The 14,773-nt window shown below is 23.7% G+C and overlaps 1 protein-coding gene across 4 annotated transcripts in view; it reads right to left on the bottom strand.

The window, feature by feature from the left end:
• Positions 1 to 2,662: 2,662 nt before the first annotated feature.
• Positions 2,663 to 14,773, bottom strand: part of LOC145844081 (prostatic acid phosphatase-like) — a 28,335-nt gene continuing 16,224 nt past the window's right edge. Inside the window, exons 11-13 of one of the 4 annotated variants that reach the window (XM_082951427.1) lie at positions 9,529 to 9,610; positions 9,282 to 9,326; positions 6,612 to 6,964 (exon numbers count right to left, since the gene is read on the bottom strand). In XM_082951427.1, the coding sequence (XP_082807553.1) occupies positions 9,290 to 9,326; positions 9,529 to 9,610 (119 nt within the window). In that variant the 3' untranslated portion in view covers positions 6,612 to 6,964; positions 9,282 to 9,289. Of the gene's footprint in view, positions 3,142 to 6,611; positions 6,965 to 9,260; positions 9,327 to 9,528; positions 9,611 to 14,773 lie in introns of those variants that run through there. The other 3 variants (XM_082951428.1, XM_082951425.1, XM_082951426.1) reach the window with 3 other exon arrangements.

The raw sequence follows: 14,773 nt of genomic DNA, 5'->3' as shown, positions 1-14,773 counted from the left end.
GTTTAAACTTTTTCTTCATGAATATTTTGTGTTAGTATTTCAAAATCAAAGTAAAAAAAAACATTAAAAAAGTTTTAAAATTTCTTCGTTTTACATTAGAACAAAAGCTAACATTTATTTTTGTGGTGTCAGCAAGAAAAATGAAGTTTGTTTAAAGCTAATGCCAGCACAAAGTTTTTACATACTTGTATGCTTAAATACGCACGTTTAAAACAATGCAGCTGTAAATATATAAAGAAACTGAATTTTATAAAGTTTACAAAGTTTTTCGTTGTGGCTAATAGTAAGTTTAACTAGATTTTTTTTACTTCTAGTTAAAATCTTTATCTAAAAGGAATTTTAAACTGTAGTAAGTAGTTATTTAGAAAACCTTATTTTTTTTTGTTTGTTTAGACATTGTTGCCATATTTGTACAGTTTTACTAATTTAACAATATTAAGAAACACTCTAGTCTTTTTTAGTTAAGTTAGAAAACACTTTGAGCTCAAAAATAAGTTTTATGTCCAAAGTTTATACCAAACTCAGTACAATCTATATTTTACATGCAGTTTTAGCTGAAAGTAGAGATTATACTCAGTCAAACAAATTCATTGTTGAAGATAAATGTTTGCTGTTAAAACTCACTATTAAACTAATTATTGTTTATAGTAATACTCTTAGAAGATTAGTGATTTAAAATTTGTTTAAGAGTTTCAAATGAGTCTATAAAACATTTAATACTATAACATTATAAAGTGCTTAATTAAAAACTGTAAATGATTTTACAAATACAAAACTATAATACTTAAACATAATAAGATATCTTAAACTCTGTATTATCTTTACTTTAGCAAATTATTCCTAATAACTTATTTAATTAAAAGTAATTTCGCCTGCATATAAAATAACTCGCAAAATCTTCATTATTAAAACCTGTTGAGTATTACAGTATTAAGAAGTATAAAAAGTTTGTGCAAAGCAAAGTTTAAGTGTTTGCTTTTATTAGACACTTAATGATCTGTTTTTTATATCTTTTTAACAAACAGACCCTTAAGTGGTTACTAGATGTAAACTGTCTTCAAGTTTTGTACAGTAACTTTGTTTTATGCTACTTAGTTATGCAGTAAAATTTCTAAATTGGATTATCACTAATAGTTCTGTTTTATATGTTTATTTTTATCAAACAGACCTTTAGTGATGATTTAGCACAGACTATCAACTATTTCAAAGGGCAGTGAGTATTATGTGTAGTTTTTCATCGACAAGGGATAAAGGATTTTTAAACAGAAGTCTTATATTTCTAACTTACCATCATAAAACTTTATATTTACCTTGACAATTTCTCTAACTTGAACGAGCCGCTTATGTTAAGAAAGCTCAATTTAAATGTTTTATTGTCGTGCTTAATATTTTTTAGAAACTTTTTACAAATTTTAATACATATGCATCAAGTAAACACTTAATGATCTGTTTTATATAATATTTTTATCAAACAGGCCCTTTAGTGGTTACTAGTTGTTTATTTTCTTCAAGCTTTATTCAATCAATTTTTTCTTTATGTCTGAATATGTTAGCTATAATGTAGCAAGACTTCTGTATTATATTATCACTAATAGTTCTGTTAAGTTTTTTTTATCAAAGAGGCCTCAAAGTGCTTATTTAGTACAAATAACCTTTTTTTAAAGACAGTTAAGATTATGTTAGAATTTTGATCTAATATACAAGTACAATACTACATTGAAATGCCTATAGAAAGAAAATTTAAAACTCTAGTTAAAATGCTAAAAAGTTCTAAAACTACATTCTTCTTTCAGCGATGTTTAATCAGTTTTTAAAAAAAAACTTTATAAAATTAAACATTTTTGCTTTTATTAGACACTTAAATCTGTTTTATACAATATTTTTATAAAACAGGCCCTTAAGTGGTTATTAGTTGCATATTTTCTTAGAGTTTCGTAAAGTTGTTTTTATGCTGAGCAAATTTTATTAATTTGTAATAATATGTGTACTAATTTATCCAATAAAACGTTTTAGTTATAAAAAAGTTTTTATCAACCTACATTATAGTCAAAATTATTTAGTTTTCATAGGGAATATTTGTAAAGCTCAATTTCAGGTTTTACATTAAATGATTTAGTTTTTGATACTACAAAACTTATGGCTGTAATTATAGTTGTTATAACTAATATTATTATGCATTTAAAACTAGCTATTTTATGGTATTTTTTAAACTTATTTTATTAAGTATAAATAACTGGTTTATTCAAGTCATGTTGGTTTATTAATTAGAAATATATATTAACATACAACTAAATCTATTACTAACTTAAAAAATCTTTTATGAAAGCTTCTGTCAGTTACATGACATTAGAAATGTTTATTAGTTTGATAAAAAGTATGAAAAACAAAGTACACTTTTTAATATAAGCCACAGTATAATTCAATATTGTTTAACACAACATTTTTTGTTGAAAATAAATTGTTAAAGTAGAAAAAAATTAGTTGCATAAAATTCAATTGAGTTATCTTTTTGACAGCAGTAAGGTTTTGGTAGTTTTAATAAAAAAAATAAACTTGAATACTTACAATATAATCAATTGCATGATTTCTAAAAAACTCAACATGTATAAGTTATTACAAAACATAAAACTAAGATGAATTAATACAGAACTTGTCTAAAGATACGTATCGTTAAAAATTACATTATTTTTGGCATTTCAGACTAAATAAAAGTAAAAAACAGTTTTGAAAAGTATAAAAGAATATAAAGCAAAATAACTGACTCAATTTTTGCTAAAAACTTTATATAAAGAAAAAGTTGTTAATTTAATAGATAAAAAACACGAGGTTTTATTTAAATATAAATTAGTACGTTTTGTAACCTAATTCTATAAAAAAAAACCTTCAATAAAACTAGATATAATGTTTAAAAGCACTTGAAGAATTATGTTATCTAAACTAATACTAATTTAATTGTCATTTAATATTTAACAAAGAAAACTATTAACTACTTAGTTTTATGATATTAAAGATCATAATTGTGAATTTTTTCTTTCTTCGTGTAGCAACAAAGGTTCGTTATAATCATCTTTATAACCATTCCCATCTTCAATATTTCCAGTTATTATTGGGTCATTATAGTCAGTTGTTGGTTTTCTGTTTCTAAAATACAAAAAATATTTTTTTGATTCTAGTTGAATAAAAGTCGTAGTTTTGAGTTATCATTTGTATTATTAAATTTGGTTTTCTGTTATACGATATACAACTGTTTTTTAAATAGATTTATAGCTTTACGTTTACTTATATTTAATAAGTTTATGCATAGTTTATATTTGGATTTCATACATTGACTAATAAAATTAAGATATACTTTTAAAATGAGGATAAGTTTATACTTTACAGAGTTTCATAATAAGAGAACAGTTTTTTTTTCTAAAAACTTTTTTTTCTTTAGTTATGCCCTTTTTGTGCTTATGTACTTAACTGAAAAAAATTGTTTTAAAAGTTATAAAAATCACGTTGAATTTATGTCAAATCTTGCAAAAATATTTTTTAATAAGTTATGTTGATGCTTACAAGTCGCACTACATATATACTTAAACACATCTAAGTAGCAACATTATTTAGAAAACCTTAAATACTTAGAAACGTTTAACTGCAAGATGTATATAGATTATAGACAAACTTTTTGTCTTCTAAGCTGTACTTAAACTTTATCAGTCAAAACTTTACCGAAAACTAGTAAAAGAATACAACTTTTCCTAGTTTACGTTTACTATAGAATAACAACGATTTAATTTATCTACTCAAACCACTTTCTGTATATATGTACATATAGGCATGTATAAAAGAATACAAGGTTGTAAGTTAAAATCACAATACTTTGATTAATTTGAATTTCATGCACTTCGATAGAGTACAACCAAAAAAAACCTTTAAAGATACAAAGCTCAAAGAGTACTTAAAACAGACTTTAAGAACTTTTTTTTAATCTGATTAAGTTGGCAAAAAATACTGCAATTCGTGTGTTTGTATAAGCAAACTTTTGTAAAAAATTACATACATGTCACAAATTGCTACAAAGTAGTAAATTGTTAATTGTGTAAAAAATGTTGAATCCCTTATGGCCTTAAAACTACTAAAGCAGTAAGTTTTATGTTTAAACTTTGGAGCGGTTTTGTTTTATTATAGAATAATGTATTAAGTGACAATTTAAACTATTTATTTTACAGTGATTGCAACAATATCTCATTATAAAAAATATACAAACGTTTAAGCAGTATTATTCCTAGTTGGCTTAAACTTTGAAAGCATAAACTGCTTACTTCATTTTTCATATGAAAAAAAACTATGTTTTTAAATTAAATTTTAAATTCAACTCCATATTAGAAAATTCCAAGCAAGGAACATTTTTGAAAGTTTGAGGCTTCCAGCGTGAAAAACCTTGAAGACAGTAAAATTTTTAGTGACTTTTTTCTAATTTTCTAGTATCGGGAACTGTTTACAAAGCTGAGCATACCTCATAAAACATAATGAAATTATAGACTCTATAAAAATCGACGTTGTTAATGCTTGAGCGTAAATATGATTTCAAGTTAGCTACTAGTATTTTCAAAAATAGTATAAAAATTTAGTTTTGTTTTAGCTAAATTATAAGTAATGTATTAAAAATTCAGACTGTTTCATCTATATCAAAATTTTATCTTTTAACAGCAAACTTTAAAAAACTATAGAACAATAATTTTTCAATGCTCCTTTTGAATAGAAAACTTTATATACACTTAAGTGTTTATATTTTAATAGTTAAACCAAACTGCTAATCAAAGAAGCGTATATGCTTTAAAACTTTATTACATTAAATGGATGATTTCTGATGTACAAAAGAAAACTTTGTACTTTCTAAGGAAACCTTCTCAACAAATAACTTGATAATTTAAAAAAAGCTGAATTGTTAGTAATTTTAAACAATGATTATAAATAAAAACAGTACTAAACTATTATTATTCATGTTTTCTTAAAAAAAATAAACTTTATGTTATTAAAATAGCTTTCCCATAAGTTTTTCTATGGTTAGAGCTCTCAAAGTATTTACAAAACCCATAAAATGTAAAAATACAAAAATAACTTTTATTTTCGTTGGAAATTTTGAAGTATAGTTTATGTAATCTATTAAAACTACACTACTTTGTTAGAATACTTACTGTATTTTTTTTGTACTGACTAAAAAAGCTAATCTCAATTAAATCAGATATTTAGTATAAAAAAGGTAAAAAAGAATCTTTACTAGAACTCTATTTTTTAGTTACTGATCATAAGTTAATTGAAGTCTACTTACATTACTTCTGTATAACAAAAACACTTGGTTTAAAACAAAAATCAAATAGTTTATTACTGAAAAGTATTTAAATATAATTTTTACAGCAGTTACAATACAAACTAATAATAAACTAAAGAATATTTAGAATTCAGCAAATGTTTTAACAAACTTTTAATGAATTTATTATATTTTCTTTGTAACAAAGTCAAAAAGTTTTATATTTACACAATAATTTAGCTAACACCCTAAACTTTATTGTGTGAATTTGTATTAATAATATACTTAACAAACAAAATTTATTTTAATTTTGGGGTTAAGCGTTTTTTCTTTATTAACATTTAGTTATAGCAGCCGTTTACAAACTAGTCTTACTTTTTAATAAATAGACTAAAGTTCATACAAAAGTTATATTCAACAAATTTAAGGTTTTTTTAATTCTAGATGTTTCAGTTGTAATTACTGTGATTTAAATATATCTTAATATAGTTTTGTAACAGCTCTGAAAAAACGACCTTATAATTTCTATGTAATCGTACACAAATTTTATTCTGCAGACTACGTTTTGAAACTAACAAAAGTTTATCCGCGTTGTTTTAAGATACCTTTTAATTCAATTAAGTCTAATAAATCATTTAATATTAAATTAATAATTTAATACTTAAATTATCTTATTTCCTTATTTAACACAGTAAAAAAGTAGTTTGAAACTGTTTTCAGATTTATCAGTTTACGATACTCACCATCTATGTCAGGATTTCAAAAACTCATTTCAATTTTTTACTTTTATAATTTACATCTTTACTTTTTTGATTACTTACTATTGCCCCCTGATAGGAAGAACCGCCCCTAATTTTGATATGTGATGTTGCAAATATTGGGAAACCCTGATCTAAACTTAAATTGATGGTTCTACAAAGCTTGTAATTAGGTATACTATCAAAATCCAACCGCGTTCAAAATCCATCCGCGTTTAAATCCACCCGATTTTTTTCATATTTTCTCTATTTTTTAATTTATTTTATAATTATTTTCTAATTTTTTTATCTATTTTTCACTATCACTGTTACCCCTAACCCTTATCCTCGATCGGTAAGCGGATCTCGATTTTGACTGGGTGGATTTTTATCGCGGGTGGGTTTTGAACGTGTCCCTATAATCAATACTTAAAATTACTAAACTAAATAAAGCAGCAAAATTATATTGAAAAACTTGATACTTTATTTATACAGTAAAATATTTTCTTGGAAAGTTTTAGTTTGTAGTAATATAAATATGCCCCAAACTTTTAACAACTATTCTTTTAAAAGCTTGAAAAATTAAGTTTTTGATTTTTTTAAAAACAACCAATTATAAATAACAACATTTATAAAATATAAACAAACATACAAATAGTAGTACAAAGAAAAATGCATTTGTAAATGAAATAAAGAAAACGCCAAAAAATCATAGACTTTATAACAAAACAAAAAAATATATGATAAATACGATAACTTAAAATTAAGGAATTTCAAAAACAGCAAAAAAACCTGTTAAAAAATATTGTCGCAATAAACCATAATAAAAATAAGAGTGGAAGAACAAAACATGACAACTTTTAGCAAATTTAAAATGAATCTGTTCAATCATCTCATTTCTAATAAATCCTGTTTTCTATACTGCCAAGTTTGCCTACAAATTTATCATTAATGGTAGTAAAGTTTCAATTTCAATTTAATTTGTAAAAACATTTCTATAGCATAAATAAATCTGAAATAAAAAGTTTTTTTTTTAATCTTTATACATGAATCTGCAAAGTCTTCGGAAAAAACATTGAAACTAAATTTATTTTTTGTTTTATAATAAACAATTTATTTATCATTTATCAAATACTTCAAAAAAAAAAGTTTACAGTTAATTATTTTCTAAAACTATTTTGAGTTATTAAAAACTTTACAGTTACTAAACTTTAAAAGTCATATACTAATAATCTATAAAATAAATGAAAACCAATCCAATCACAAAAAAACTAGTGATTTTTAATTCAAACAAACTAAAACAAAAATTAAAACTAGTTTTAACAATATAACAGTTTTTTTTTTGCCATGTGTTACCTTCAACGTAGATTGTAATTTTATGGTAATAAATTTTGAGTGGGTGTCTTAAATTTTTGTAACATTTTATTTTAAAAACAACTCCTAATCAGCAAGTGAACTTGTTTTGAAACTAGCTTTTCATAAATATTCATTAAGATTTTTCAAAGTACTCAATTGAAAGTTTTACAAGTTGCTCAAGTTTTTAAAAATAAGATTAAAAATAGTCAAGTTGATTTGTATAAATTTTTGATTTTGTGCAACTGAAAAAATTAAAAGAAGCAACTATAAAAACTAATTTAAATAGTATAACTCAATACAGACAGCATCACACAACAAGACAAAAGTAAAATTAACACAAATAAAATCCCAAGCAAAAATAGCTTATTTAAGTCTGTCTTTAATACTTTTTTCAAAACAAAGTTGAGTATAAAATTTTCATCAAAAAAAAATGTCTTACTACTAGCTAAGCAAGTTTAACAAAGTTTTTTTAAATGAGTAACTTAGCAACACAGTATTGCTGAGATTTTAGTTAAAATAACTTTTTAGCAGTTAAAAAGAACCAAGCATTGAAATAAAACAGAAAAATTTAAACTAAACCATGAGATCACAAAAATAATCTAAAAAACCAAACAAAATTTAAACAATTATTTTTTTCAGTTTTAAATAACCGCAATCAAACAAATTAATAAAACTTGAGTTATTTTGTAACGGTTGTTCAAAAAAAATCAATCACTTTGTTAATTTTATTTTGTCAAATTTTGCAAAAATCGATAACTTGTTTTGACAATTAAATTAGTGCATATCTATGTGTTTTGGTGCAAAAGAAGTCATGATGAAAATAAAACAATTGATCAAAAATTGATAAACATTTGTTTTTAAAATTTTAAGTTGTGCTTCGGTGTAAAAAATAGTCCTAAATGTAAAATAAACTATTTTCAATAATTTTTTTATTTTTTTTACTCAAATAGCTCAGTTAAAGCTGTTAAATTTTTATTCAGATAATATTGTCTGTCAGCAATTTTAACTTATTAAAATTTTACTTAAAAGTTATGCGTTTCTGTACTTATTAAAACCTTCAACAATCTAGCTGTCATAGAACTATCTATTTTGAATATAACAATAAAAACACTCCAAATCAATTAGTTAGGACTCATATTTTTATTTATCATGTTTATTTTACATCAACTCTACAACTACTTTGATTTTTTTTGAATACGTTGTATCTAAAAATTTCACACTGGCTACAATCAAGTCCTAATCAAGTGCACGCTTTCAAACTTTTAATAAATATACAAAACTGTTCACTCAGTAAAACACTCTATGAACACTTCAGCATATTATATTTTCACTTCAATACTTTTACTATGTATACTTTTTTGTATTTTTAAATCAAGATATGTTGTATAGTTAAATAAAGTATACCAATCAAAATCTTTAAGTTATCAAAATTAACTAATAAAAACTATTTTTACCTTTTACAGGGTTCACAGGCCAATAGTTTTTTTGAATTTTTGAATAGTATAAATATTGTAATGCTACTTTTATTGTTTTATAACAAAATTCTAAATGTACAAAAAAAAACATTTTGTTTAATGATAGCTTCTTTGTATATTATCAAAGTTTCATCGTTTTAAATTATTTTTTTAAATTCCAGTTTTTATAGTGATTTTAGTTCAAAATTCCAGGTTTCTTTTTTACATCGTTTCCCAAATTCCGAGTTTTTCAAGCTTTATTTTAGTTTGATTATCAAGTTCTAAGTTTTCTTTAGTAATCTTGATTTTACTAAAAACTCTGTGTACAGCTAACATATTTCTATTCACACTTCAAATTTATCTATTTTCTACCAAGAAGTACTTCTTACCAAGCCAAAATAAAACAGATTAGTTACTAACTAAATAAAATCAAAGTATTACCATTATTTTTACATTATGACGTCATAAACCCTTCGCTGGATCAGTCTGAATCATTTCGAAATAAACTTGTTAGTTTAAAAATACATGCAGTGATCAAAAAATTAAAATTTTAATTTTTGTTAATATTTATCATCATTTTGTTTGTAAAACTTGATTCTCAAAATTTCACATGAATACTTTGCAAATTTATTATGTAGTAATGTTTTTATTTTCAGTTGATTTGTTAACTTATTTAACATCAACAAACCTGAAATTTTTGATGAATATGTAGGTCCAGGTAAGAAGTAGCAGAATTGACAGCAGAACCGTAGTGTATTCGTATTTGTTTCCTGTAAAATTAACTTGTTAACTTAATTGTTAAGATTTTATTTCGTGTGCTTTGTGAGTAAAATAGCAACTCTGTTGTACATTCGTTTTTGAAACCTGGAAAATAATAGTTAAAGTATTTATATTTGTGGTATCTGGGAATTAAACTTAGTTTACACCAGTGGTTCTCAACCTTTTTTTTGTATTATACCCCTTTTAGGAAGATTATTACCAAATTTACCCCCAATATACAAAATAGTGTTTAATTTTGAGAAAAAAACTAGACATTTTGATTTTTAAACTTGATAAATATAAAAAAATGCAAAACTTAGTGAGTTATTTAACTTAAAAAATTTACAGTTAAATATTAACTTATAACTAAATATACAACTAGTAAACATAAATATACATGACTTGAAATAAAGAAAATTTACCCCCTAAACATAGGAATCTAATTGAGAATAGCTGGTTCACACTGTTTATTTAGGCACACTGCCCTGTTCGCCGCAACCCATAAAATGTGTGCACACTTTTTAACTTTTATTTGGGGAAATCTTTCCCTTGTAAATCGAATGGAATAACAATGAAGTTTTTAATTGCTTGTGTTTCATTCTAAGATTGCTTGTGTTTATATAATTAGTTGTGAAGGAAGTGTTTGTAGGGAATTGGTTCTTGCGAAAGTAAACAAGTTACAAGCAACTTATTAGACAATTCAAAATGAGAATAAACAAGTTAGAGTTTTGAGTTTATGTTTGAATTTTTCATAGATTTAAGTGGTAAAAACTCGTTATGTTTTCTTATGCGGAACAAACTCTTAATAAGTTGCAAGAAAAATTCAAACTAAATCAGTTCCACTAAATTGTTCTTTTTGATAATTCAAGTATTCAAAAGTCTTTTGAAATATTTGAAAAAAAAATAGTCACGAAAAATTTATATAAAGTCTTTAATAAAAAAAGATAATATATACTGTTTGAATAATTAAAAATTAAGTTTTATTCTTATAATTGTGACTCAATTCGAATATTCATAAAAAAGTTAGGATTATTTTTTTTTGGAACACTAAAATAATTATTAAACTACAAATTACCAACTGAAATATCACCTACTTTTAGCGACCTTGGTTTTTAAAGTTCTAAAATAATGCTCAAAAGTGTGCATTGATACTTTTGGTGTGCGCGGGAAATTGTGCTGTTGGTAAAACCAGAATAGTTTAGATTCCTTTTGTCATTTTTGTTTAATTTAACTTTTTTATTTACAACCGTAGCTATTTGAATTGTTTATTAATTTAAAAATGTTTAAGATTTTGGTCGAATTTCTTTTTTTTTCGTTATTTAAAACAATAAGATATATAAGTTATAAAATGAAAACTATTAAAAAACGTATTTGAAAAACACGAAAAAATTAAGTTTTCATATTCTAAACATTTTTTTATTAAAAAACAAATCAAATAGCTACGGTAGTTAAAAAAAAATTGAAATAAACAAAAATGACAAATAGCAAAATAGGAAGTGGGCACAACATTGTTTTAGAACTATTAAATCCAAGGTCTATCAAAGTAGGTGATATTTCAGTTGCTGACTATCACATTTTGAATTAACAATTAGTTTAGGGAAGTCATTCCCAAAATATATATGAAACTTGTTTCCAACTAATTAATAAAATTTGTTTATGTATATATTATCTATCATGAAGAAAGCGTTTGTGGGTAATCTGTTGTTACAAAAGTAGACCAGTTACAAGCAATTAGTTGAACAATTAAAATTGAAACAAAATTTGAAATTGTGAGTTTTTGTTTCAATTTTTTCGTGTTTTAAAAAATAAAAACTTATCATACGTTGTTACTTTTAACAACTCAAAAAGTTTTATTTAAACTGACCAAATATTTGTTTAGTTTTAAGTTGCTCATTTTATAAACCTTTTATGACTAGAAAAATTCACGCTTACTTAAATTTGACTTTTTTTAAATTTTGTTTCTGGTCAAATTAAAAAATGTTTGAATCGAATGGTTGCAAAAGATAGTTTTCGAAATATTTAAAAGGATAGTACTACTAACCAAAACTATTAAATAAAAAATAAATAACGTAATTCTAGCTTGTAGTCGTTGAGAACAATTTTAGTTGAGAACAAAGTATAAAGCAAAACTTTGACTTTTTACCTATAAATTTTCATGGTTCTTAATGATAAAAAAGTTCTCTTAATCGAAACAAATTCGTAAAAAGTTGCACAAAATATTCAAACAAAATAAATGCCACTGGAAGTTTTACTTTTACTAAACTCAAGTAAAAAGGAAAATGAAATATCAAAAAACGTATTTTAGTGACGAAAATTCTTCATTACAAACAAAAACAATACATACTGTTCAAATAATCAAAAAATAAGTCTAGTTCTTATTGATGTAACTAGATTTGAAAAATTATAAACTTTTAAGATAAAAAGTTTTTGATTTAAAACAGAAACCGAAAAATAATATATCAAACTAAAAATTACTAATAATATATAAGCTACTTTGAGCAGCCCTGGCTTTAATATTTCTCAACTTAATTCGTTTACTTTTTTGGTAATTTAGAACAATGGGATACAAAAGTCAAAAATAAATTTAAACAGATATTCAAAAAATTCTTACATCTAAAATATATTTTATCGTAAAAAACAATTCAAACAGCTGCGATTGCAAAAAACCATGAACATATAAAAATAACATTCTGGTTTTACAAACAGCACGTTTTCCTGCGCACACAAAAAAAAATCGGTGCACACCAATGAGCATGTACAAAATAAAAATGTGCACATTAAAAAAAAAATTGTATGGGGAATTTTCCCCTTAAAATTATACTTTCTTGGACAACCGTATTAACTATATATTGTTTGCATATTTATAACTTATTTGGAATAAAGCGTTTGTGGGATATATGTTGTTACCGAAGTAGATCAGTTAAATTCAATTTATTGAACAATTACAATTTAAAATCAATTCAAAAAAATAGGAGCTTCTGTTTCAATTTTTTCTTAGTTTAAAAAAATATCGGCTTATCATACTTTTTAGCGTAACAACTCCAGAAATTTTATTAAAACTGATCAAATATATGTTTAGTTATATTATTTATTCAACTGTTCTTAGTGTATCTATAACTGTTTGTGGTAAACTTTTTTGTTACAAAACTAGACTAATTTGAAGCGATTTGTTAAACTGTTCAAGCTAACAATAAAAACAAACATCAAAAAATCAAATTTTAGTTTAACTCTGTTTTGTAAACTTTAGAGCTATAAAAAGTCATGCTTGCTACAACTTAAATTAATGTTTTGTTTTAGCATTGTCAAAATATTATGTATAATGCATTATCAAAACTAAAAGGTATAACTAACGGTTTGTATGGGGAAACTTATCCCTTAAAATTACATCTCCTTAAACGACTATATTTGTTAATTAACTGTTTAATAGTAATTAATAACGTTTTTTAAACAAACTACAAAATTAACTACTGCTTCATTTTAAAATTACATTTTAAAAACTTTAACAATATAGTTGTAACTTTAGTCAAATATATTAGATATAACAATTACTGTAATTACTGAAGGCTAGAAAAAAACGTGTTTCATAATCTAGATGGAAAGCAAAATTTTTATATATGGACAAATCTTGACTATTTTGAATTCAAATGCTGTAAAAGACTGTTTTCAAACTTTATAAAAGAACAGTACTGACAGTAACACTTGAATTTACACAACGTAGTTGAAGAAAAACTTTAACACAAAAAATCAGTTCAATTCATCCAAATTAGAACTGATCAACATTTTTTTCAAAGCATTCAAGTTTATTTATTTTTGTTTTTCACAAGCTAAAAACAAGCGTGAAAAATGGTAACAACAAAAAAAGTATTAATTAAATCATACATTGTATATTCTTATTAAGATTCATAGTAAAGTGTTCCTATTTTTTCTATTTTTTATGTGCACACTAGATCAAGTGTGGATCTAATTATAAATATACAGAATGTTCTGATTATAATTTTATTTGTTTGAAACAAACTTAAGCACTTAATTTTTCAATTCAAAAACTTTTTAGATTTTTATTATTGCTTCACAACTAAATTTACTGTGCACACGATATGTATACAAACTTTTAACCAGAGTCAATAACAAAAAGCTTGCAAGTTGCAACCGTCACTTTAAAAAAGGGAAACTTATCCCTGTAAATTCACTTATTCAAGCTGGGTATACACTTGAAAAATTGTTTATGTTCAAATTACTAACTGTGAAGCAAGTACTTGTGGTAAAAAATTTTGTTACAAAATTAAATTAGTTTCGAGTTGTTTATTGAACAGTTCAAGTTGTTAATCAAATTAAAACTTTCGCCTTAAAGTTTTCGGATACTAAAGACGAAACTTATCTACAATATTTTTAGAGATTACAAGAAAAATTAAAACAACTACAATTCTATAAAAAAACAATTATGTCATATTTCACTAAATTTAATTACTAACAACTAATAAAACAATAGAATATTTAAAATTTAAACGTATTCAACAGCCAGAATTAAAACAACTGCAGAACAGTGTTTGTTTTCTTAAAATTTGTATCTAAGTATTTGTATCAATATTTGTATCTAAGTACATACTTTAAAGAGAAAAAAATATTATTAAAGTCACAAAAATATAATATGAATTTAACAGACACCAAAAGTATATAACTATTTTTTGAATGATAAAAAAAAATAATATGAAGTTATATTCTATTAATTGTAATCTGGTAAAAATATTTATAGAAAAGTTGATAAAAAATAATTAAAAGGTTAAAATCATAGTCATATTACAAAACGTCATATTTAATATATAAGAAATACTTTGTTAAACATTATTTCGGATAAATAATTTTGATTTTAAATGACCAAATATTAATATGATTATAATTGCACATTTTCTTACTTTTATAGCATAAATAAAGTTTGTTTAACTTAAAATAAATGAATTAAAGCTAGTTTATAAAAGATTATTAGTAACCAAAACATTTGAATTTCAATAACTTAGTTGTAGTTATTGAAAAATTAATTGAATGTAACTAATCCTAATTCATTTGAAATAAAAATAAACAATTTTATTTAACTTTTAGTGTTTAGTCAGCTTAAATTGGTGTATTTCTTTATTAAGCAAAATTTAAATTGATGAAAAAATTACATCATATTTATTTTG

The sequence above is a fragment of the Thalia democratica genome, chromosome 9, assembly GCF_965202585.1.
Source record: "Thalia democratica chromosome 9, ktThaDemo2.hap1.1, whole genome shotgun sequence".
Classification (NCBI taxonomy): Eukaryota; Metazoa; Chordata; class Thaliacea; order Salpida; family Salpidae; genus Thalia; species Thalia democratica.
The sequence above is the reverse complement of the archived record's forward strand: the minus strand, read 5'-3'. Positions and strand labels throughout refer to the sequence as shown.